The sequence below is a fragment of the Gadus morhua genome, chromosome 14 (assembly GCF_902167405.1).
Source record: "Gadus morhua chromosome 14, gadMor3.0, whole genome shotgun sequence".
NCBI classification, from domain to species: domain Eukaryota; kingdom Metazoa; phylum Chordata; class Actinopteri; order Gadiformes; family Gadidae; genus Gadus; species Gadus morhua.
This window is the reverse complement of record NC_044061.1, coordinates 8,099,530-8,127,029: the sequence shown is the minus strand read 5'-3', so window position 1 is coordinate 8,127,029 and position 27,500 is coordinate 8,099,530. Positions and strand designations below refer to the sequence as shown.

The 27,500-nt window shown below is 46.0% G+C and overlaps 1 protein-coding gene across 1 annotated transcript in view; it reads left to right on the top strand.

The window, feature by feature from the left end:
- Window positions 1-27,500, top strand: part of znf536 (zinc finger protein 536) — a gene marked incomplete in the record, with an annotated part of 69,463 nt that overhangs the window by 38,334 nt on the left and 3,629 nt on the right. Inside the window, 2 exon segments of the mRNA XM_030377741.1 lie at window positions 5,521-7,473; window positions 7,508-7,832. Coding sequence (XP_030233601.1) covers window positions 5,524-7,473; window positions 7,508-7,832 — 2,275 coding nt within the window.

Here is a 27,500-nt window from a genome sequence, read left to right as displayed (position 1 = left end):
AATGAAGTCGGGGGGTAGACGGACAGGCAAGGGGAAGGAAGACATACAGACAGAGTGACAGACAGACATGAAGACCGACTGACAGACAGACAGGCAGGCAGGCAGTTCAGGCAGCAAGGGAGGGAGGCACGGAGGCAGGCACACATGTGGAGAGACATTGGCGGGGTCAGCATTATCATCCTAGTGGGAATAATACCGCCGATGGATATCATAAAGGGAGGCTTTGAGCTCCCGGCTGTCCTGGGGAGCCCATTTGGCCCCGGACTGGAACAATGAACTGTGGGAATCTAGATTCCCCCGCATTGATCCACACTCACACACATACCCACATGCACACACACACACACACACACACACACACACACACACACACACACACACACACACACACACACACACACACACACACACCCTCCCCATCCAAACCCTCTTACAACCGCCCCCCAGCACCCCCCCCCCCCCACCCACCCTTCCCCACCATAGGCTGTCAGGGAGGGACTGACGGGTAGAGAGAGATACCACCACCACCACCACCACCACCACCAGCACACCAAGCCCCCATCCCTCCCCAAGCCCCCTGTGTGTGTTTCCTTTCTTTTCTTGATGTCGGGAAAGAAAGACAGAAAAGAAAAGAAAGGAAAATGGGGGGAATCCAGACGCAGATCGGCGAGGGATGAGCTGAAAGCTGAACTACCTGTTGACAAGGCCTCTTAACCAGCCCCCGCGTGACAAGTCGTCCGGGCTAATGTTGTACCCCGGCCATTCTGCCATTCTCTCTCTCTCTCTCTCTCTCTCTCTCTCTCTCTCTCTCTCTCTCTCTCTCTCTCTCTCTCTCTCTCTCTTTGTCCAAAGTCTTTACTCACACAAAGTTTTAACTCACTCCAGATTTTTCTTTTATATGTTGAAACGTTCATTCTTTGGAAATTAGGTTGATCTTTACCTGAATATACAATACATCATTTACTCACACAAAGTTTCAACTCACTCCAGATTTTTCTTTTATATGTTGAAACGTTCATTCTTTGGAAATTAGGTTGATCTTTACCTGAATATACAATCCATCATTATATATAATATAATATCATTTCGGCGGTTTGTGGCACAACTTTGAATTTGGTTGTTAATATGGGGGTTTACTTTTTTATGTACATCACTATAATTAGAGACATTTTTAACATACATTTCCATCTCATTCTCATCCTGCCTTACACCCGTAGGATCGTAATGAAAAAGAATGAGTCCACTTGCATCAGATGAGGAAAATCAAAACTCTTTTACAGCCAAGTGTAGATTATACTATTGTATCCAGGACTAGAGTGTCTTGCTTGTGTTTAGTGCGCGAGTGGCATCCTGACAATTGGAATAGTTCTCTTTTTTTTTCTCTCCTGAAGTTTTGTGAACTGATTTCAGTGGAGCCCATGTGTTAATTATGGAGGATCGGATCCCCTTGGCTTGCCTGTAATTTGTAGCCTGCTTGTACTGTCTTAGTGCAGTTACAGCTTTAGCTCGGAGCAAAACTGTCTGTGCTGCCGCTTGTGTAATCAGTAAATATTTAGTACTCCTCTCTGTGTATGTGTAGCATATGGTACACAATTAAATTTCTTTATTTGACTTCAGATTGCTATTTACTTCCCAATACGACACATTAATGATTTAGCACAAATATGATGGAATTTAGCACATTGTGAATAATGATTGATTGGTACAATGCAATGCATTTGTTCATTAGGGCTTAATGAGGTATTGCATTGTGATTAGTCGATGGGTTTTGTGTCAATACATGCCAGAGTAACAAAGTAAAGTCCAACTAATGGCTTTTCGATCTTGACATTTTTTTTTCTATATTTTATTCTATGGTCTATTCTTGTCTTAAATGTCATGGCAACTTTTGACAAAACCCATCTCTACCAATTGATATCCGATGTTATATTTTCAATTTGCCTGCTAATACATTTAACATATTAACTGCAGAGCATAATTCCTAATACATAACCTTTCCCTAAAAATGAAAAAGAGTCTCCAGTTACAATTACAGGAAAATAACACATATAAATCCCTTATGCATTAACAACGCATGCTCCCATTGATAAGGGAGAAATGAACTGAGCGCATTCAAATTCTGAATGAAATACACTTTCATTGTGCAACAGATACCACTCATAATTAAGCTGAGGCTTATGAAGGAAAGAGAAGAAAATGCATTAAGAGAAACCAAGTTAAGCAAGTTTCTAAATTGTGTGTGGGTGTGTGGGTGAGTGGGTGACCGTGCCTGCGTGTGAGTGCGTGTGCATAATTGATCATACATAGCATGCGGATGGGTGTGAGCGGTACTTTTTCGGAATATTAAACGGAAAAACTGTAAGAGACAACAGCTGAACCTCCGTGAGAAAAAAATAAGGAAAGGGAACGGATGTGTCTGAGGAGGAATCAAGATGAGCCAAGCCGTTTAATGAGGCAGCCATTCTTTCCGCGCACGGCGTGGAAGTGATAAGGTTATACGTGTTAACGCTGGAAGTCAGGAAGGCACGGATACCAGATAGTCGTGTCTGTGTGTGAACATGCTGGTTATATGCAGCGCGGGCCGCAAGGTCGGACACAATCACCAAAGTTAATTCAGACATTGAAACATTCTTTTGTAGGAGGTTCTTCTTTTAACGGTGAAGACGGCAAACCGCAGCCCTGGACAACAAAAAGAAACGGAGCTGGCCTCTGGATGTCGTTAGGCTGAAGACTACTTGTGTCCCGAGGAACTAGCATTTCTGCTCATTTGTGCATGTGATTAATAATAACAGTGGAGCCTACGTCAGGATAGAGTTAGCATTTGAGATGATTGTGGTGGACAGCTATTTGATAGCGTTGGTTAAGCTGTACCCACGCTTCTGTGTCTTTTGGAGGGCATTCGCATATTGAATTGTTGTCTACAGTCTAACGGTTGTGTGTGTGTGTGTGTGTGTGTGTGTGTGTGTGTGTGTGTGTGTGTGTGTGTGTGTGTGTGTGTGTGTGAGTGTGGCTTGTGCCCATTCCTGTGTGTGCGTGTGTGTGTGTGTGTGTGTGTGTGTGTGTGTGTGTGTGTGTGTGTGTCTACTTCCATGCCCTGAACATTTTCTTGTATGCATGTGTTGATATGTGGCAGGGGGAGGGAGAGAGGGAGTGTCACATAAGAAATGTCCTTTTTAATCAGGGTGAAAAATATAAAATGACTCGGGAACCAGGCAAGCATATTAATGTGTCTCATTTGCATACGCTCGTCAGCAAGGGTACGTTGTAAAAAAAAAGAAAAAAAAAAACACAAACTGGATTCGTCAGTTCATTTCACATTATTCCATTGTCTATCTGCCTTTGTTATATGTTAAAGATAAAGGCAGAAATCAAATTGGAGAAAAGGGCAAGCTGCTATCTCCTCAAATGAGCAACAGCTCATCAGCTCCGGTTTAAATCAAAGATTTATATTCTAAAAGGCAGCTTGCTCCATGTAAAATAAAGAGTTGCTAATTCAAATAAGGTCGTCTCCTACATCGCCACTCCCGCCAACGCACTGTAGGTTGGAGGTGTCACATAAATAACATTTTAAGAGCCATGTCGTTTTAAACAGTCCAACAAAGTTTCATCACCCGCCCTCCTTTCAACCAATATTAGTTGCATAATAAAAAGCACACATATTTTATAATATTATAATATTTTCTCCTTCGTTTTTACGCCAGCGTTAGGGGCACTTTTGAGACGGGGCCACGCTAAATCACGGAGGAGTGTGGACTCATCCAATTCCCCGGAGAATAAGCGCCCTTATTGTCTATATATTAAAGTTGGAGCCCAGTATGTCTAGCTGTTAGAACATAGTACATCATTATGTTCTGCCAGGGAGCCAGTTGAGCGGACTCAGGATGGAAGGGAGCGCAGGGGTTGCCACTATTGAAAGGCCGACCCACGATCCACGCATTCCTTCAAGCAGATGCAGGGCCACTTACAGTATGCGATTCATGTCTGGGAGATAAGAATCCACCGTCAATAGTGTGTTGGAGGGGCCTGTGACTAAACGAACAGGCAGCCTTTATGCGCTCTGGCCTCCTACAGACAGACTAAGCAAAAAAAAAAAAAAACGCAAAGGGGGAGAGGGAAAGAGAACGAGAATCGCAGAACGATTTCAATTCAAGGAAAACATTGATGAGTGTCTCACATTTGAGATAAAATAGATGGGGAAAAAAATAGTTGCATTCCGAAAGTTGATGATAAGAAATAGTTTAAAACTGCAAACGTTTTTTCACCCGAGCAAGAATTAAATTAAAAAGGAAAGATTGAAAGAAAAAAGGAAAAAAGAAAAACGAAAAACAAACAAACAGAAAATAAGGGTAATGAGTATAGAGATTGAGAGATCTACACAGCATGTTTTAAACAAAACCTGTTTTAAGTTTTCGGAAGAGCAACACTAGGACTCAGGCAACCCTCATTTAAAAAAATAAAAAGGGCTTGAAAACAATTGTTATTGCACAGTGGCCACCACTGTTAGCAGGTAGCTATAATCGGATTAGTAAGATACAATTGTGTGGTCCAAAGCAGAATCATGGTTATTGTTTCTAATGGGTTGACCCCTGCCAATAGCCAGAGGAAGATAACAGTTGCTACCCCTCCATCTGGAAAGCAGATGGAAATGCATTAGAACCAATGCTATTTCTTTTTTTTTATGCATCAAGGTTACAGACATCAAATAAAAACAGATTGGGCCAGCCGTGCAATACACCAGCCGTTCAAAACACTAAAATTAACATTGGAACATTATCGAATGGCTGGCCCGCACTTTTGCATTTTCTATCTACATACCATACATTGAATGTCCTACGTTAAAGGTGTGGTCCCAGAACTCAAAATATTTCCTTTAATTAAGGCAGTGTGTTAAAGAGAGCTAGAAAGATGGAGGCAGTTTGGAAAGAGAGAGAGAGGGATCAAAAGGGTGAGCAAAGTGATTCACATCAAATGTAGTGAAACTCCTAAATGGAACATTAGGCCGGGACACAAGTGGCAGTGCGCTAAGATGAGGCTGCCGTGTTTACTGCAGTTACCCCTTTGGTTTTAAGTGCTTTGCGTTACTATCATAATTGTAGTATTACGGTAGCTTTGTGACAATGCCGTTGCGCTGTTTCATTAAGGCGTGTAATTGGAGGAATTCTGATAGGATGGGCACAAGTAGCTTAATTACACAGTGCTCACTGTGTTTACAGAGTAATTATTCCATCCAAAATGGTGTCGTATTTTTGAGAAAGTTCTCAGAAGTCATAATATTTCTACAGGCCTTTAGCAAGGACAACATGTGGTGCTACAAAATATTTACATGCCCACGCCCACCCACGCCCACCGTTTGATAACACGGAACCTATGTGAAGTAATGCAATAATGAATTATAATGTGTCGGTAAATGCTCTTGATTATCTTTTATTGGTTAAATTGGACAATCTAAAACGTTGTATCGCTCTTCTTTTCCCTTCCCTCCCCCCCTACCTTTTGTATCCATCCATCTCTTATTCCTACAGGATGGAGGAATCTAGTTTGTGCCTTGGTGTGTCATCGGCAGTGTCAGACACCGACGCCCATCTGAGCAGCGCAGTGCTAAATGGACGCTACCCCATTAGCCAGAAACTGCACCAGCTCACCGCCCAGCTCGGACACACCTTCCCGGACCTTCATCGACCCCAGCAGATCCCCGAGGAGAAAGCAGCCACCCCGCTGGACGAGAAGTCCCACCATGCAGCCCTCGCTAGCCAGCCTATCAGCAGCCAGATGGCTCTATTAGCCAATCAGCTCAACCGAGACATAGATGTGGCTGCGCTCAGTGGCTTGAACGGACGCGTGGATCTGCAGCAGTTCCTCAACGGCCAGAACCTGGGTATAATGTCCCAGATGAATGATATCGAAGATGACGCTCGCAAGAACAGGAAGTACCCCTGCCCCCTGTGCGGCAAACGTTTCCGCTTCAACAGCATCTTGTCCCTGCACATGCGCACACACACAGGAGAAAAGCCCTTCAAGTGTCCCTACTGCGACCACCGAGCAGCCCAGAAGGGCAACCTCAAGATCCACCTCCGCACCCACAAGCTGGGCAACCTGGGCAAGGGGCGTGGCCGCGTTCGAGAAGAGAACCGGCTGCTGCATGAGCTCGAAGAGAGGGCCATCCTGAGGGACAAGCAGATGAGAGGCAGTGGAAGTCTCCTGCAGACGGCTCAGCCCCTGCAGCACCACCAGCCCCACCTGGGGCTGAACAGCAACAGCAACCTCCACCAACAACAACCAGGCTCCGCTTGTGGCCTCCTCACCCCGTCGGGTCTCGGCACTCCAGACTCCTCATCCCAGCCCTCGTCTTCCCCGAAGCCGGCCGGTGTGCAGGACGAGCAGTCCCTCAACCCCGCCAGCGGTTTCCGCTGCACCTTCTGCAAGGGGAAGTTCAAGAAACGAGAGGAGCTTGACCGCCACATTCGTATCCTCCACAAGCCCTACAAGTGCACCCTGTGCGAGTTTGCGGCCTCCCAGGAGGAGGATCTGATCGCCCATGTGGAGAAGGCCCACATCACGGCCGAGAACACACAGGGCCAGGGTGCAGGTGGCGCCGGAGGGGAGAAGCCGGTCAATGAGTTCCGATGTGAGGTGTGCAGCCAGGTGTTCAGCCAGGCCTGGTTCCTCAAGGGCCACATGCGCAAGCACAAGGACTCCTTCGAGCACTGCTGCCAGATATGTGGCCGCCGCTTCAAAGAACCCTGGTTCCTCAAGAATCACATGAAGGTGCACCTCAATAAGCTGGCCATAAAAAATAAGCCAGCCCAACCCAGTGAGCAAGAGATGGCCACCGTCAACACCATGAACAGCCTCGCCCAGGAAGCTCATGCCAACCTCTACTCCCGCTACATCTCCTGTCTGCAAGGAGGGTTCCTCTCACAGGACAAACAAGGCCTGAGTGAGCAGCACCAGATGATGGCTAAAGCAGGGATAGCCATGAAGGAGAAGGAAATGTTAGGGAAGTTATTGGGGCCCATGGCAGCCGGCCTTGGCCATGGCCTTGGCGAGAATGAGAAGCGCTCACTCCTTGGTTGCTTGAACCTCGTTCCACCCCTTAAATCCAGCTGCATGGAGCGCCTCCAGGCTGCAGCGAAGGTGGCAGAGATGGACCCCCTGAACAGCTACCAGGCCTGGCAAATCATGGCTCGTGGCATGGCCATGGATCGGGCCTTCATGCCCAAGGAGCAACCCCAACAGCAGCATCACATGCCCCATGGACAGGAAGAGGAGATGGGTGGCGCAGGCATGCTTTCGTTCTCCAAGGAGAAACACGAGTACTCATTGATGGCCTCCAACGAGAGCTCCAAGCAGAAGCAGCTCTCCGATGCTCTTCAGGGCTCCAAGATCTCTGGCGGTGCCATCATGTCCATGAAGGAGGACGGCGGAGGTTATGAAGGCCACCGCGACTTCCTCTCCCACCACGGCAACCCTGGCGCCAACGCAGCAGGAGGCTTGGTCGGTTTGGGAGGTTCCCGGGCTCGATTACGCCCTGGCGGGCCTGAAGGAGAAGGCCACCGAGTGTCCCGACTGCGGCCGCGTCTTCAGGACCTACCATCAGATGGTGGTCCACTCCCGCGTCCACAGCAAGGACCGAAGAGGCGCAGAGGAGTCGGTTCAGCAGCAAGGCCTGGAGGAGCGCCGCGGGTCCGCCAGCGACCCAGAGTCTCAGTCCATCAGCCGCTCCACCACCCCTGGCTCCTCCAACGTGACGGAGGAGAGTGCAGCAGGGGGAGGCCACTCCCAGACTGGCAGCGCCCAAGATGACAGCCCGCATCCCTCCTCACCGTCCTCAGGTAATGACCCCTTCTTCTTCAGAGACATCGTTTTGTTTAAAATATTAAGACGACGATGAATTATCCAGTTTACACTCGGGTTTGATATTTCTCCCACAAGTACATCAAAGTCAGCCAGAATTAATGTGTGTGTGTGTGTGTGTGTGTGTGTGTGTGTGTGTGTGTGTGTGTGTGTGTGTGTGTGTGTGTGTGTGAGTTATTATGTGTGTATGTGTGTGCATGTGCGTGTGTGTGTGTTATATCTCCAAAAACACAATGTACCAGCCGATGAATCTCTAATGCACATTCCTAACATAACTCAGATACTTAACGCCTTTGTTCAAATACCCATCGAACACCCTCACACAGGGCTTTGGTTATACAGGATCCCTTCCACACACAAAGGACCGCACACGGGCGCACACACACACACACACACACACACACACACACACATGGACACACAAACAAGCTGTATGGCTTTTATTTTTTCCAAGTTGACATTCAGGTGCATGTTGTGTTTAAAGACAAAGACGCTCTTATTTGTTTGCGATTAGATGTGAACAGAGGACAAGCGAAGCTTGCTTAACAGACCAAAAAAAAGGCAGTCATAACATTACCCAGAGGTGTGCCACGCGATGATCGCAGGCTTACTGTTTACAGGCTGGCAACCTGGCTCCCGGCGGGCAGACGAATAAAGACAGCCAGCCCTGGGACAGGCTCCTTTTAACCACAGCAATTAATATATGTCTTTAGTAAACACACTACAACTAGCGTACCACCAGCCCCCACCCTCTCAGACACTCAGACACACACACACACACACACAGCCTTCGCCGCGGTTAACATAGACCGACAAGGCCTAGATAAAGTGTATGTTTAGCGGGATTATGGGAGGCTCCCTGCTAATGATTACTGAAGTTATTATTTTTTTTAAAAGGTAACTTTCACTTGCTCCTCCGGGGCGCAACGCCGGTGTTAAGAAGCGCGTGTGGTAATTAGGTCACGACTATGAGATAATCAGTCGGTTTAAGCTAAGCAAGACACTAATTAAAGATATACATATAAAGCAGGTCAAAAAAAATCGGTGAACTCCATTTGCAAAATAAAATTGGAGGGGGGAGATTGTTGTGCTTTTAAGTCTTTTGAGTAAATAAAATAAATAAATATATATCAGAGTGGCTTAGCTTAAGGCTGTAAGCAACTTAATTCCAAGGAGTAGAGGATAAATTGTTTATTTATTCATAGAGGCATGGAGTCCTTATCATGTCCATGTAGTGTGATGGGTTTGAACATGGGACGAGCTGTGTTTATTTTAATCTAAGAAATAATAACAGACAACCCCCACCCCAATTAGGAATTAATGAAAATGAGAGCGAGATAAAAACCTATTTTCTTTATAGAGACTATTAAACATAGCACTTTCTCAACAGGGTGGGGGTGTAGCGGATGTAATTATCTTCTGAATTTTAATGCTGCATTTTTTTTTCTAGTCCTCCTTTGCTTACACCCCCTCTCTCCCTCTTTTTTCCCCCTCCTCCTGATGTCTCCTGATCTCTCGTTCTCTTACCCTCATCCCTCTCTCACTCACTCTTTTGACTCAAGCACTTTGCATCTTGACAAGTACAGCTTGTGGCTTTTCAGCAACACACATTCAGGGCATGATATAAGGAATAAATACATTAGTAAATACGTTTAAAAAACATGTCTGAAGGATGAAGATGAAAGATGCACAGAACTGTGCTGTGATCCCTAATTAATATGAAAGGACGACATTGCAGCTTGATACGTTGAGATGACTTTGGGTTCGGTGTTTAAATGGACGCTATTCAGATGCTTTTCAGACCCTAGCTCCACTTGACGGCAGGCGTTACTTTATCATGCTAGCCTATCTTGAAATAAAAAATATCAACTAAACTCAACGACAACTTAAAATGGATGCTTATATTTAATTGAAATGCACTTCGTTATCATGAATGGGGAGATATCTAAATAACCTCGAATTCTGATACGAGACCAACAAACAGAATCTCACTGTCATTGCAGATCAGAATCTCTCATAAACAGCTCTTTCTCTCTTCGCCATATTCCCTGCAACGATTTATCCTCTCTTCCGCACATTCTTTGTGTTTTTGTCGAGTTTCTAACCCTGTGAAGTATTTCGTCCCCCGTCGCCTCAGTCTAACCACACACCCCCCCCCCACCACAACCCTCTTCCACTTCTCCACACTCTCTCTGTGCAAGAGTGTGATCCACGAGTGAAAACACACACACACACACACACACACACACACACACACACACACACACACACACACACACACACATGCACACAAATTTTTTGCCAAGGTGTGTTTGTGTGGGTGTTTATGTGTGATATTGTGCTTGTTTGTCGTCCTCGTTGTGAGGCTGCAGGGTAAAGGGTGTGGACAAAAGGCTGCCTCCAATTGGCCTCACATGGCCTCGTGGTTGACCTTGAAACTCTGACACACTCACACTCACACACACACACAGACACACACACACACACACACACACACACACACACACACACACACACACACACACACACACACACACACACACACACACAGACACATACACTCAGACACACACACACACACACACACACACACACACACACACACACACACACACACACACACACACACACACACACACACACACACACAGACAAACAATGCAATTACACATTCAGACATTCTCAGGGGATGTGCATGTGTGTTTGCGTTGTGTTTATGTCTGTGTTTCCATATGTGCGTGTGTGTGTGTCAGTGTGTGCACATACATGCATGCATACGTGCGGGGGTATTGTCTGTCCTGCGTGTATGTGTATGTGTTTGTGTGTGTTTGTGTGTGTGTTTAGTCTCCCCAGTCCACAGTTCAGTCAATGTCCCTTGCGCTGGCGAACGCGGTGCAGTGGGCAGAGAGGCTGTTGCAACACTCCATCTATCTGTTAACTGTGATATCTGAGAGGCTGTCGAACCTCCACTGTGGGAGCACACACACACACACACACACACACACACACACACACACACACACACACACACACACACACACACACACACACACACACACACATAGAGGCACAAACAGCCACAAGGAATAGGATGTTAAACAGTAGCCGTCATAACCTGGAGAGGAAAACTAAAATGCAGAGAGGGCAATTTCAAAGATAATAACCTAGAAGGTCTGTTAAAATGTTAAACAATGCTGTATATTATATTGCAATAGTACTGCAATAGTACTACTCTAAGTAACACTACACGTAAGTCTTCAGCCCTCTATCTTTGAGAGTCTCTTCACAACTTTAGTGATGTGATGCGTGCAAGGCAGCTCTAGGACTCTCAAATTAGGAGCTTTTTGTGTGTGAAAAATGTGTCTGAGACTCACGTAGAGAGAAGGTGTCATACTCTTTCCTGTGTTTCTGTGTGTGTATGTGTGTGTGTGATTAGGGGATGGTGTTTGTGTCTGTGATTGTGCGTGCAAGCATGATGTGTGACTTATGAATATGTCCTCCAGTGTGTTGTGTGTTACACCGAATGTGGCTGCTTTAAATGTTTCTTCTACCTTTAACATCTCAGACTTGAGATACTTCATAGCGTGCGAAAGGTAACCTGTGGAGAGAGCTCGTACACACTTTTGCGTGCGTGTGTGCTTATGTGTGTGTGCGCGTGCATGTGCGTGCATGTGGTTGTGCCCTAGAATCCACCCTGCCACCTACATACCCGCAGCAATTTTGAGTTAAAGTTGAATTATAGTAATCAACAATAACATCTCAACTGTGAAGGAAGGTCGACGCCACTGCCTTTGTCTTTGACACTGTGCTTGTTTAAGGCAGCGAGGGGAAAGACAAGAAAACTGAGGGGAAAAACCAAGAAAAGGAAAAGGAAAGAATTAAATAAAGAAAACAAAAGGCCTCTGTCAAAGATGTCCTTTATGGACCTTCCAGTCTGGCTCAGCATTATGTGGAACCAAAGAAAACTGTTCAATGTCTTCCCCACACCTCTGTGGTTTGATAATAATCAACACTACTTTTTATATCAGCCATGTTTAAGAGTTAATTTATGTTATTATTTTATTTTGTATTGTTTTGTTGTTTAAGATTCACTTTTCGACATCGAGGCTTTCAGAGAAATCAAACACTGAGCCCAGTTATTTCACACCATCATGTTTTTTGGGACAAATCTTTCCAGTAATTAAACCTTTTCTACTCCGTCTCATTCAGACATTAGTCAAGAATGGATCCTTTAGCACAATGAAAAAAGGTTACTTTGGTTGTTGTGTTTTTATAGCTAGACGTTTTTAATAAGAATTTGCTCATGTTTCCCTGTGCCATTACTGTTATGATAGCTGCACTCATGAAGCAAAGTCCTTGGACAAACACTCCTTGTTCTAACTCTCTCAAAGAGAAAGGGTCAATGACAGGCTTGATTGTGAATCGGCTCTTTTTGTGTTTTTACACCTACATGCACGCATGGAAAAATACCAGAAAAATACAAACAAAACATGAAATTTGTCAGTGCTAATTGGGTGTATTTTTGTGCCAGCGAAATGGCACAACCACAGGGTAACCATGTCAACAGTTGATATTAGGTGCAGCAAAACACTTTTTTTTCCAAAACAATCTTGGTAGAACTGCTTTACTCAATAGTCCTGGCACCAAAATGGCCTTTACTGGCGATGTGTGACTTCAGCGGGAGTTAGAAGAGGCTTATGCATCATAAACGGTTAAAGTACAGCACTTACCTCTACAAACACCTCACTGGTATCTCTATGTCTATCACCATATGCCTTTCCGACTCACTCTCCTCCATACCTAAATCTCATCTTTCTCCCTCGCACTACCTTAACCCCCTCTCTCTCTCTCTCATCCCCTCATTTTGTTCATCATCATCCCTCATTTGTGTGTTTGTGTGTGTGTGTGTGCGTGCATATTTTTTTTTCTTTCTCGTGAGGAACAGCATTTTTACATGGTAGGGATTAGCAGGCATATCCCCCGGTCTTAGCCGGGGCTCAAACAAGCAGGCAAAACAAGTTCCATACAAATTGAAAATTGGATTTGCCAACTCAATGCCTTAGGTTATAAAGCGCTGATATTCATCTAATTGCGTCGTTACAATGGGGGCGTAATTACACGTGCAGACAAACTGTTACAGTGTAATTACTCTGCCATTAAAAAACGTGAATAAAAACAAGAGTTGAACAAGATCCAGAGTACTGTGAATATGCATGTACCGAAGGAAACGATGCCCAGCGCGTGGCGTTGTGTAACTGTATACCGGCACAACTGTGACAAGCTGATACTCTGTCCCCTCTCCGGGTTCCCGTTCACCTCGGTGGAGAAACGAGGGTACGCTTTCATTGTTGCACGCTATCCTTTTCCTATGATCAGTGTTACACAAATATATGAGTAAAAAAACATCAACAGATGAAACAGATTATACGTTTTCATGATAATGTGATAAAAATTGCATTTGAAACAAATGTATCAGCAGGGTTTTTTTTTTAAATGTCATTGTATAACGTTGTAGAATGGACGGGAGGGTGCAACAGAGAGTTCTCCCACTAACTCAGACAAACCGGGGTGCTATTTGAAGGCAATATCCACTCTAAAGCCTACCGATGTAGCTGGCGGTGATGGTGCTACCGTTCCGACTTGAAAAAGGGGTCTGTTTGCTGAACTAACACACCCTCTCATATCCCTAGAAGTCCCACTACAGTACATCACACTGTAGCCAAGACCTCAAATTGAGGCCAGTAGTGCATGCAAGCAGACGCACTGCGTGTGTGTGTGTGTGTGTGTGTGTCTGTGTGTGTCTGTGTGTGTCTGTGTGTGTGTGTGTCTTTGTATATTTGTATGAACGAGGCACATGAAAAAATAATGAAAGATGTCTTCCGTATATTTCTTTCCCTTTTTTCTCACTCTGCATAAAATTACTTTGCCTTTGTAATTGACATCCGTTCAACCGCTGCACCCCACCCTTACACCCCTCCGCCCCCCAAAACTATTCTTCTATTCTCTATAATCAGAAAAGTCGCTGGGTACAAAAACCTGCGCTCTCTAACCGTCACCCCACCACTTTCACATGAAGGATCCCAGCCTGTCACATCTCCCTTCCCCTCTCCCCCCCAACACAAAATATGCAATAAAAAGATGTACTTAAAACATTTTTTGTATTTTATTTTATTATGTGTCACCACACTTAAATAGACAATCATTGTGCTGCGGGGGCACATTCATTCCCACAGTTGTCTTTTTTTATACAGTGGGTCAGGGCTTGGCGGTGTCTCACAATGATAAAAAGTTTCTATTCACCAGCGCTAATTGTCAGTGTGCGCCCTGATTGACACATCTCGGATAAATGCAGACTTAGTATTTTTGTACATGCTCGCGCAATATAAAAGGCCAATTTATTTCTCTCCCTCTTTTCCCTCCACTTCCCCCCATCCTTTGCCGCTCATTTTATTCCTCCCCTTTTCCTGCTCTCCCTCCCTCCCTCTCTCATTCTCTCTCTCTCTCTCTCTCTCTCTCTCTCTCTCTCTCTCTCTCTCTCTCTCTCTCTCTCTCTCTCTCTCTCTTAGACTCAATTTGTAAATATTACCCATGGAGGGAATTAGCCAGAGCTTTTTAGACATTTTAAAATTCCAATTGTATTCAGACGAGCGTGTTTGAGCAAAGAGGGGTTGATGGGGGGGGGGGGGGCATTGGGTGAGACGGGGGTGTGTGTGGGTTGGAGCGGTGACAGCTCTTGCTCGCCCCTCTCACTTTTGTCCTCCGCCTCTCTCCCTCTCTACTGCGCCTCTGTATTCCTGGGTGGCTATCAGTGGCCAGCCATGTCCTTATGAAACATTTATCAGGCCGCTTTATGTCTTAATGATCACGTTAGGATTCACTGTCTGGTTATGTTGCCAGGGTGTGTGTGTGTGTGAGAGAGAGAGAGAGAGAGAGAGAGAGAGAGAGAGAGAGAGAGAGAGAGAGAGAGAGAGAGAGAGAGAGAGAGAGAGAGAGAGTAGCGACGACTGCATTTAATGCTACTGTCATTCACACTTCTTCAATTGCATTTCTTTGCCAAAATACACCTTACATTTCTCTCACAAACTGGGCTGCTGCATACACACACACACACACACACACACACACACACACACACACACACACACACACACACACACACACACACACACACACACACACACACACACACACCGACATTAAACACACACACACACACACACACACACACACACACACACACACACACACACACACACACACACACACACACACACACAAGCATGCATGCCAACACACAGATACACACCCAGACACAAAAACACATACACACACACACAAGCATATACATGCAAAACTTCACAGACACACACATACACACTCTCAGACACACACACACACACGCACACACACACTCACACACACAGGCGCACACATTTCCTCCCTCTCCCTCTTACTTTCTGTTTTGTGTTTTTATAATTAAAACATAATATTTATCTTTCCATAACAGAAGGCTGCCTTACTGAGTCAGGTAGACTGTTTGCATATTAATATTCTTAATACATTGACGCGCTATCTTCTCCCGTGTCAGGGCGGAAATAGAGCAGGGGAAGTAGGGGAAGGTGACACTCACTTTGCCCTTAAAATACTTTATTTCATAATTTGTTTGTTTTCGAGTCTTTATGTCGTTTAAATTCTCCCTGGAAAAAAGTATTTGATACGCTTTTTTCATTGCATTACAAATGAAGGTAAGCCAGAAGTGAGTAACGTATACAATATATTCAACAAATAAGGAAAACATAATTTTAAGCGTATATCATGCGTGCACATGCACCACCTACGTCTTGGTTGACCGCAACACCACTCCCGTACCCCACCCAAAACCTCAGTCCCCTGAACACCACCAACACCATCAGACAATCTGTTTGCACACAGATGGGCGAGCAAACATCCACAACAAACACCCCCCCCCCCTCACTCCACCTCCCTCTTCAACTCACCCCACCTCACCCAACCCCACCCCACCCGTAGCCACCAGTTTGTTCGATTCGTACCATCATTCACACTCACAAGACGGGAGGGATAAATGACAAAAGAGGAAAAGTGTCTCTTCTTCTGAGAATCATAGAAGGGAAGAGAGAGAGAGAGAGAGAGAGAGAGAGAGAGAGAGAGAGAGAGAGAGAGAGAGAGAGAGAGAGAGAGAGAGAGAGAGAGAGAGAGAGAGAGAGGCAGCGAGAGAGAGAGGGAGGAGAGAGAGAGAGGGAGGGAGAGCGAGAGAGGGAGCGAGAGAGAGAGAGAGAGAGAGAGAGAGAGAGGGAGGGAGAGAGAGAGAGACAGAGAGAGAATAAGAGCGAGCACGATAGCGAGCACGATAGCGAGCACGAGAGAGAGAGAGAGAGAGAGAGAGAGAGAGAGAGAGAGAGAGAGAGAGAGAGAGAGAGAGCAAAAGAGATAGACAGTGAGTGCTAAATTCCTTTTGTTTTATCCCCTCCATCCCGATGACAGCTGTCTGGGTCCATCAGTGCTCTGAGATTCCTGTGAACGAGGCGGGGCCTGTCGGGGTCGAGGCGAGGTTGGGGGGACAGGGGGGAGTGGCTCTTTGTTTGAACAAGTTGACTCGGCCATGATTGGGGTGCCTCCCGCGGTGCGTGAGAAAGCCTGCCGGAGAATGCGGTGACCCTCAGTCTCATTAAAAATGGAGGGGCCATCGGACCCTGTGATACGGCTACCGGGGGCCACAGTCGCCTATTTCCTCGCGCTCCCCTCACCTTCCGGCAGCGCTCCGATATTTCAGTTTCCCTCTCCCTCCTTCCCTCCTCCTCCTCCTCCTCCTCCTCCTGCTGTCATATGTTCCACCTCCTCCTCTCTCAGAGGCTTTTTTATTTTTTTCCGTAATGTCACTACGTCTCTGTGACTGCTTTGATCTCCCCATTTGCTTTATCCACCAGCTACACTAGTTACACCCACTGCCACAGGTGGCATGTGAATAAAAACATGTTTCAAGGTGCGTAACGTAAAAGGGGAGAGGGTGTTTTACCCGGCGCATCTGTCTGTCCTTTAAGGTAGAATACAAAATAAAAGCAGAAGGCAGCATGGGGGTTGAACATGGTGGGAGGTGCACATTGGTTTGAAGCTGAATTAAGGGCAGGGATTAATATCTCTAAAGGTTGTTTTTTTCTCTGCCTCTCTTTCCTTTTTTCCCCTTATGCCTTCCCCCCCTTTGCCGCATTCCAATTGCTCTTAAAATATTTGGCAATGTCAATTAGTAAGTGAGCAGAGCTAGCTGATGAACACAATTTTCCAGGCGACTGAGCACCCCATTGTTGTGGAGCGAACAGCAGATTTCTGAGGTCATTATCATTCTCTGTTAGCTGTGCCCAGCTGCTCTCCTCTTGGCTCCAGCCAAAGTCTTCTCTCTCCACTCCTCGCCTCTCCACTGCTTTTCTCTCCTCTCTTCCCCTTTCCACTCCTCTCCTCTCCTCCTGCTTCTCCTCCCCTCTCCTCTCATCTCTCCTTCTCATCTCCTCCTCTCTTATCCTGTTCTCTCCTCTCTCCTTTCCTCCCATGCCCTCTCCTATTCTCTCTCCCTCGTCCTCTGCCCTCTCCTCTCCTCTCCTCTCGCTTCTCCTCTGTCCTCGCTCATCCTCTCTCCTCTCTTCTCCTCTTCTCTCCTCCCCTCTCCTCTCCTTCCCTGCCCTCTGATTAATATCCTTCACTCTCCTCTCCTCTCCCGTCCTCTACTTCATCTCCTATCCTCTCCTCTCACTGCCTCTCCTCCCTCCTTGCCTCTCCTGTCTCCTCCTCTCTCCTCTCCCCTTGCACCGGAGCCATGGTTTTAGAGCGGACCAATAGTTTTGCCAGCAAACAAAAAAAAAATAGAAGGGATGGCAGAATGTAGAATACAGGGCTGGCAGGAGGGATAGAGAGGAAAGAGAATGAGAGGAAGAGGAGAGAGAGAGAGAGAGAGGACAAGAACAAGAAAGCTTAGAGAAGTACAAGATGGATAGCACATGAAAGAGAGAAAGAATAGAATGTGGATTTGTAGTTGTGTTGTTCTTCTGATGGCGGCTTTGGGGAATTTCTATGCAGGCCATTTTTTTGTTGAACAAGCAGTCCCTTTGTTGTTGCATATCTAAAGCAAGTGGCACTTAACCTAATGGGGTCTTTCAAAGCTCTGAAACTCAATTTGGTAATATCAAGATCATAGCATAACAATGTTTACATTACACTTGATACTCTTTTGTACTGTAAAGTTTAAACTCTGATTTGAAAAAAACCAAAACAAAGCAACACAATAATTGAGTACAGCATTAGAATGTTGGGTAATTTAACATTTTGAAAGGCAGTAAATTGCCTAAACTAAAATATCTTTTCAACTTAAGGCCGCCGTATTTAAGCTGAAAAGGAATTCTTCAGGTGACTTTAATTAAAAGTATGGCTTATACCATTTAAAGTTGTGTTGTAAAAGGCGGCAATAAAAGCCGGCGTAAGCAGGTTGTGGTGAAAGCATATAATTACACAGTGCAAATGAGATCCAAGATTAAAAAAATAATTATAAAAAACACCTGCTGTTTTACATTAACTCCAGTATGGAGAGGAAAGAAATGCACAATTATTATTTTCTTTACACATCAGGCATCCATGTCTCTGCATCCTCCATACACAAGGGAATAACTGCGAGTATATGTATTTTTTCCATTTAATTGTTCTGTCTATTTAGAAAATGATGAAGGTGTTTATATGAGGTAGAGCAAACGAAGGAGTCATATTTTTTTTTTCTTTTTTGGGGGTTCGGGGGCGGGGGGTAGAATTTCCAGCTGTACATTATAATGTCCTCCCAAGGGTTCCCCCCTCCCCCCCCTCCCCCCCCACACACACACCCCACCAACATCACCACCATCCTCAAACCACTGCACCATTACCTGATTAACATTAAATATAAATCTCATCATTGTAATGTTCTCTTTTAAGATGTAGATTCACTTAATTTGCCTTTACAGTATCAAGGGCTCCCACTGTTTTTTCACATTTAACCCCTTTGATTAATTCATGAATGGATCAATTGAACCATCTATCTGTATGCAAGTCTGAATGTATGTATGTATGTATGTATGTATGTATGTATGTATGTATGTATGTATGTATGTATGTATGTATGTATGTATGTATGTATGCATGTATGTATGTATGTATGTATGTAGGTATGTAGGTATGTATGTAGGTATGTACGTGGTTGAATGTCTCCCCTCCTCTCTCTATCTCCCTTTCTCCCTCCATCTCTCTCTCTCTCTCTCTCTCTCTCTCTCTCTCTCTCTCTCTCTCTCTCTCTCTCTCTCTCTCTCTCTCTCTCTCTCTCTCTCTCTCTCTCTATGTCTCTGTCTCTCGTCCGACCTGCGCAAAGTTTGCATCAGTAACGGCAGTCGGCGGGGGGTTGGCGGGTGGGTAGGGAGTGAGCCAGAGAGGGAGAGTGTTCAAGACAGAGAGAGCAAGAGAGACAGAGAGCGAGCGATAGAGAGAGAGAGAGAGAGAGAGAGTGAGAGTGAGAGAGAAAGTAAGAGAGAAGAGGAAAAAGGGGCGAGCGGCATCAAAGCGTTGCTCTCAGCTGCAGCTGCCAAGCCTCCTCGTCCCCTGTTAGCAGCCATCCAGCTGTCAGGCTGCGTGGAGGGGAAGAGAGGGTGGGGGGGGGAGGGAGGGGAGGAGGGGGGGAGGAGGGCTCTCTCACCAGCCATATGGTCCCCGGTTCTGTCGGAGACGCTCCAGGCACCGTGGGCAAATGGCAAACTCATATATATCATTGACACTCTCTCTCTCTCTCTCTCTCTCTCTCTCTCTCTCTCTCTCTCTCTCTCTCTCTCTCTCTCTCTCCTCTCTCTCTCACTCTCTCTCTCTCTCTCTCTCTCACTCTCTCTCTCTCTCTCTCTCTCACTCTCTCTCTCTCTCTCTCTCTCTCTCTCTCTCTCTCTCTCTCTCTCTCTCTCTCTCTCTCTCTCTCTAGTCAGACCCCGAGAAATGAATGTGTTTTTGTCCTTATTTTAAAACTTTTTTTAATTATTATTATGTTGTGCGTGTGTGGGTGTGTAGGTGTGTGTGTGTGTTTGTCTTATGTTCAGAGTGTGTTTGACGGTGGGTGTTATCAGTTGTGTTTTTGTATTGCAAATTTTAAGTTCTTCTGTTAACCTTTGTAAACAGGGGATGGCCTTCTGTGATTAAAGTTCAACTTTTATTAACACAATGATTATTAACTAATTATACAAAAATACGCTTTTTAACATTTTCTGCTCAATGTGAGCAGTAGAGATAATTTGACATCAGCCGTGTTTTCCTTTAAAAGAACATCATCACATGCACACATCGGTTGAGGCTTTCCATACAAGTTCATAAAAAAAAAAGGAAAACGTTAAATTGTAAATTAAAGTCAGCAACTTGCAAAAACTTCCTTCTTCACTCAACGAGGCAGGAGTATGAGAACCAAGGTCTCCATCTCAAATCTGCCTTCCGCTCTCCAGAATATAGCCATTACAAGACTGTATGGATGGCAAATGTGGCCCCAAGTGTAAATTAGATGTGATAATTAGTTAAAGAGAGAGAGACAGGCAACGAGAGCGAGAGAGTGTGGTTGTATCTTCCGGGGGTAAATAGAAATAGTTAAGGATAGAGGGCACAAGAGAAGAGTAAGGGATATTTACCCAGAGACACTTGGTTTCCCCGGCTCATTTATCCATAACCCAACAACCTGAAGCGGTAGCCATAAAAAAAAAAGCACATAAAAAAGATAAAATAAATAAAAATAAATAAAGAAGAATATGTACTATGAGTGCGAGATAGCAACGGAGATGGATACTGAAGCATCGGCAGTTTGGTGGGACGCTACCGTTAATGGCCCCACTGGGTTTCTAATGAGTGTTGTGCCCCAAACAAAACGAGCTAATTAGTGTTATCATCCATATATCAGGCCATACACGCACGCGCATGCGCACCCGTGCGGGCACACACGCAGACAACCGGCTCTTGTTGATGCGTGCATGTGTTTACAGACCAAATTGTGATGAGGTGACGGTGACGGAGTTTGGTTGTATTTTTTTTCATTTGTTTTCCCGCTCATATGTTTGGATTTACTATATCCCTCCGGCGCCACGATAAGACTTAAATGGCGCTACTTAATGCTTAATTTAAGTATATTGTGGAAGTCAAAAGCTAATTATTTTTAATAGCCACACGGTCAAAATATTTCCACAAAATATCTAATTCCTACCTGCTCATCGCCACACACTAAAATATTTGAAAAGCTGCACACACACACTCACTCATTAACACATTCACACACGCTCACACACACACACACACACACACACACACACACACACACACACACACACACACACACACACACACACACACACACACACACACACACACACACACACACACACACACACAAGTGTTCTGTAGAGCGAGAGCGATTATGTCTACAACGGCTTAAAAGCCAGGATAACACACCCAAACGCTGGCGTTGGGGCTGGGAATAAAAAGAATAAGAAGAAAAGAGAAAGGGCCGGACAATAAATCCTGGCATTTGGACTCAAGACGTTGTTACCTGCGCGTAAGCCCCCATGTTTGTCACGCCAGAGTCTCCGGTTGACCACATTCAACCCCCTATCCCCTCCCCTCGCTCCCCCCCTCCCCCTCCCTGGCACCACACTCTTTATTTCTCTTGCACTAAGCCTATTATAAAATCAATAAACAATTGAGCCTCCCGCCTCTCCTCCTCCTCCCCCTCGCTCCTCTTTTATAATGTATTTTCGTCCTCTATATATCCTTTGAGATGGGGGAGAGGCATACACTCAGACAGACCCTGTCGGTGTAAAGAAAGCGGGGGAAGACAGAGAGAGGGGAGGGGGAGGGTGAGAGGGAGAGCGTCTGAGAAAAAAAAAGCTGAACAGTCTAGTCACCCCCTTGTTTTTTCTGTGCTGTAAGTCAATTGATTCTTTTAAAAACAACTGCCGTCCGCATCCGAGTCATTATCCAATTGTGTCTATTGGGTCGGTAAACTGCGTTTGACCCGGTCTCTGGTCGAACCCATCTATCAGGTTCACCTCAACGTTAGTCATGGGACCCGCGGCATTAAGACCCGGTAGTAAATTGCAAGGCTCCAATTTTGAACTGAAAGGAATCTTGTGTGCTCGCGCCCGCTGTGACCTTCTGCCCTTGTATAATCTGATATTTGTACCAGGTACACAGTATTTGGTAAATTATAAACTAAACGCAATTCGCTTCCCGATTAGTGTTTGACCTCCTGCCCCCCGTGCTTCCCCTCCGACGAAGGATGCTCTTGGAGCGGGGTTTTCAACCGGCATCCCTTGTTCCATTCCCCTTTGGACGGGGAAGCCACTGTATTTCGCCTAGAAACTTAAGGGAACTATTTGGGAGCATGTTGGGAATGATTGAGGGATTTTTAATTGTCACATTCCTGAAATGTAATAACCCTTCAGTCGATAAAAATCAACAAACCCCGACTCGTGACAGCTGATTTTTAAATTGGGAATCACAAAGAGAGAAGGAGAGAGAGAGAGAGAGAGAGAGAGAGAGAGAGAGAGAGAGAGAGAGAGAGAGAGAGAGAGAGAGAGAGACAGAGAGACAGAGAGCGGCAGTTACAGATTGTAATTCCTGCTGTCAGTTTTAAACTAATATGTCAAACTGAGCAGTGGGGAGATGACAATGTAAACCTCTTTCTGTTTCTCAAGTCAGTGAGAACTCGGGGATGGGAATGCTTCATACAACACCCCTCATCTTCTTCTCTCGCGACACACACAAACACACACAAGAGGCACCGCCGTCGTCTCTCCCTGAGCTAACTTCTCTCACTTTGTTTATCGCTCCAGTCGTAGTGGAGTGTGTTTGCGCACGGTAATTATCGGTGATCAAAAAACACTGAAACGCAGTTGCTGTGTTGCCTTTGATGAATGTGTGTCATTGCATGGTGCCAAACCGTCATCCGAACCAGGAACAGTGAAGAAGAAAGAACAATAAAAACAATGCTGCATCGGTACTGGAGACTTTTTGGGCACAGGATGATCGATCTCTGAACCCATGTATCAAGTACAACAAGAGATCTAGACAAGGTTCGAGGAAGTTGTCTTTCCCTGGCTCGGCTAGTTATGATATGGGGTGGAGAGAATGAAAGTGAAAGTATGCTGTGTGTCGCTCCTAAGGCAGCAGGCTGGTCCTCTTCATCCATTCTGGCGGCATACAATGGGCGCACTTTTGACTGCGACAGATTTCACCAAGCTGTCCGTTGAGTCATCCTGGACTGCGTTCTTTAGACAGGCCTCCGTCTTGGCCGACCCTGCTCCGAAATGCCTGTCATTGGCTGACCCGCTGCCTAGCTATGTTCTCATTGGCCAACTGGCCCGCCATCGTGGCCAAGCGACTATTGGACGGCTCAGAAGATCACTGGAATGCTTTTGGTCAGGAGGGGACTAATTGAGTATAGCCATGGATTATCAGGGTTGACGATCAACGCTTTCCCTGGCTCCTATTGGTCCTGTGGGACTGGGGACCCCGTCAATGGACCCATGGTGGGCCGATGGTGGACCAACACTGGGCCCGCGCGCTGCCAGATCCCGGGCCAACGTAGGGCTGTTTCCAGGGTTGGCCTCTACAGAGCCCCCACGTGTGGGCTGTTGCTGGTGAATATTATCCCCAGGCAGCATGGTGTGTCCATGTGTTCCGCTTCCACCCGCCGCAGCCACCCACTCAAACCCCTCCTCTCCCTCTGTCGTCGCCAACAGACGGCGGGGCTGTATCATGGTCATCATCATGTCACGCACATGGATGACGGGTGTCCCCGCGCCTTCCCCCCCCCCCCGCGCTGACAGCAACCTGCCTCGCAGACAATTACCACGAGAGAACCGGCGTTTTGATCCACCTGGTTCAGACAGCTCCGCACACGCACACACCGGAGATTGCACCCCTCCTTCCATCACCCCCCCCCCCCCCCCCACACACACACACACACACACACACACACATCTCCCCCCCTCCATGCCACCCCCTGTCCCTCATCCCCGCCATCGCTGTTAGTCAGCTGTTGAAAATGCTGCTCTTAATGTAACGTCTTGCTTGCCCGTCTGCCGCCTCTCTCTCTCTCTCTCTCTCTCTCTCTCTCTCTCTCTCTCTCTCTCTCTCTCTCTCTCTCTCTCTCTCTCTCTCTCTCTGTCTGTGTCTCTCTCTGTGTGTCTCTCTCTCTCCTTTGGTATGTTCTAGCGGGTATAGGGGTTTAGTATATAGGATACTGTTCCTTGTAAAGACAGTGATCCTTTGTAGCTCAACTGGTCGAGCAAGGCAACAAGCACTGCCCGGGTAAGGGGGTTTGATTCCCACTGGGACCACACATCCTACCAACATGGTCCCTGACCGAATTGGAAGACACATTGGATAAAAGTTCCAACAAAGGGCAGTACACAGCGTGGCCAGCTGCTTTTAACGAAAACCGACCTATTCCTGTTTGTACGGTCACCTCTTGGCCCCTTCTGTCGTTGAGAAAAATAATTATTTAAAATCTGACTCCAGCGATCCATGCTCTGTGCTCCGGCTCGGTGTCGCCTCGTTTTTTTTCCTCATACCGCCTCCGTTGTATTCTTCTTCTTTCCTTATTTCCACCGGGAGGAGCACTGACCTCATTTGTGAGGACAATAACCCCCTTGACTTTGGGGATTAAGACATGAAACCTTTGTGGATTAATTAGGTTCGGAGCTGAATTCATTTTGTCGCTATGGAATGCTGGGAAGAGAAGGAACGGGGTAGTGAGGAAAAAAAAATGATTTGTGGAGACTCAATTATGAATGTTTTTCTTTTTTTTTGTGTGTGCCTAAAACTGTAGGAAAAAAAAAAGAAAGAGAAAAAAAGAATGCAAGTGAAATGAAATAAACGAGGACGATCGCATTTTAATTCCTCCCAGAGAATCGAATTGCATCTGTTCAGTGGGCTAAAGAATTAACGCGCCGAGAGAACAGCCGAATGGAAACTGTTAAGTGGCAGAGAGCATTATATAGTCTCTAACATCGGCACGGCCTTCAAACCCCGGCTTTAAGAGCGTGAAGACAATGTTAGCCCACCAGGCTTAACTCCTTGGCAAGGTTACACGTGCAAGTGTGGTGTTTTTTCCGGCCTATTTTCAATCTACAATATGCTACAGCCGGAGTCTATGCATTCACGCCTCCAGATCTACTCTTAAGCTTGTCACACATAATGTCGCAAGTAGCAGTTTTGACAATGCCACGTGAATCGCATTGTCTCAGTCGTCTTGGTAACAAAGCAAAGTGTTTGTTTTTCCAAGCAGGCAGTTCAATCGCAATTTAGACGGTTTTACACCTATTGTTTTTCCCTTTTTTTCGCCTTTGTTTTTTCCTCCCCGTTTTCCGCTCGCGAGCATATGTTACTTGAATATATCAAACTCACGAAAAAAGTGGGCTGTTAGGTGTTTTGTTTACAAAATAACAAAAGGTGTTTGTTTCACCAAAGGCACAACAGAAGATGTGTTAATGCATGTTTCATGTCGTCTCCTTGCCATCGCTGTAAATTTAAGAGACTGTTGTCTTATTAGAGTCACACCTTTAGAAGGCACAAGCCTCAGGTATGACTCCATATGGAAGGGGTATGCACACGCTGAGCCTAGCTGTCTCCTTCACTGCTGTTAGTTTTTAGATAATTTAACTTCAATCCGATTGGGTTTGTCTTTTGACATGTTTGGTATGAGGGAGATAGTATTAAAGCGCCTTTACGTACACTTCAATTTGTCAGACTGTTACGCACAAAATACAGACAGATGGAGCTATATTTTGCTATATTTGTAAGTAAAAGCCGATTAGCAAATTTCCTTAAAAATTTCCTTTAGCAAAGCAAATACTGCTTTGGATAGTTAAGTGTATAATTTAACACTATTTTAGTTTATTAATATAAAATTGAAAGGATCCTCAAAACCTGAAATTCTTATTGCTTCCAAACATTGAGTTTTATTTCCTTGTGGATACCCCCTTTAATATACAATCAGGCACAGTAAGCATCTGTCATCTCTCCGTCAAGCCCTTGTCGGGTGACATTCCCAGGCCTAGATTATGCCTCACGTTGTCCATGCCAAAAGAACAACAACACATGAACATGGTGTTTGCCAACCCCCTAATTCCTGGCTCCGCAGTTCTTAGGGGACCATGGCTATCATGGTGTGTTCCGAAAAAAAAGATAAAGGACGTCCAATTGCATCCAATGGACGTCTACCGGGGCCAGAAAGGAGGTCCATATCGCCCGTATCTCTCTCTCTCTCCTGCAAATTCCCACTCCTTCTTACTTTACAACGGTGCAAGCTAGCACCTCCGCTCTCTGTTACCTCAATGTAGACACATGGCTTTCCCCAGAGCTCAGCCCAGGAACTTTCTAGAGACTTAACTTCAGCTCCCCATCGCCCATGTCATTGTCCTCTTGCCCGTAAGGAGTCAGCTTTTTTTTTGTTCCTTCAGAGGAAAATAGGTTTAACCGGAGCTTGTGTACAGAGGGGAAGGGGGGGGGGGGAGTGTGGGGGGGGGGGGGGGGGGGGGGGGGGGGTTCGAGATCATCCCTACTGGCCATCCTGCCCCCCCTCCCCCCCCCCCCCCCCTCATTGCAGTACCCATCCCCAAGACAGGGGAGCTAAGACATGGCTAAGCCACCAGTCACCCTCATGGGTGACGGATCGGCCAAATGCCACCTCTCCTGGCGAAATAAGTGACAGGGGGGGGGAGTGGTTTATGAGTGGATAGGTAAGGTGTAATCGCACAGACAGCAGTGCTCTCTGGGGCCAGAAACAGGTATTTCCTATTGGACACAGTGATGAGGATTGGATTGAGGAGATGAGGATGAGGAAAGCCCTTTTTAGGTCTATCCGCTTTGGTCTCCCTCTCTCTCTCTCTCTCTCTCGCTCTGTCTATCTCTCTTTCTCGCTCGCTCTCCCTCTCACACACAATCCCCCCCCCCTCCTCCATCTTATTGTACCTGCCTCTTGATCCATTGGGCCCCAAAAAACTACTTTGTACCTCTTTCGCTGGTACACACAAGAATCACCAAACGACAACAACTGCAACCGCAAAGGTTTTTTTCGTGTATTTGCTTGCCTTCAATCCCGACTCCCCCCTCCATCCGCTTTCCTCCCCCCTCCCCCTCTCCCCCCCCCCCCCCCCCCCCCCCCCCCTTCCCATGTCTCACGTCTTCGCTCACCGATAGAAAAGGGCAGAAAGAGGATGAGCAACAGAAGAGAGTTGTCGGGAGGAAAAGTTTTTGGAGGACGTTTCTGGATTACGTTCACAAAGCACAAGCTGCTCACAGTGTGAACATGGCACGCTGTCAATGAGATCTATTTCCACGACGATTATTTTTATACTCCCACAATCAGGGAGCCCACAGCGTTGTTTCACATAATAAAAAAAAAAAGAATCCTTCTTTCCAATTTGATACACTCTTCCTGCTGTTTGGATTTTTTTTCATTTTTTTTTGCTGTAAATAATAACAGATACAAGGGGAAGGAGAGGAAGATGTTCACAATATATCACCCGTTGCCTTCATCAGCCTTTGTTAAATCACCCATTGGTAGTCAAACTAAGAACAGCGCTGCACTTTCAAAC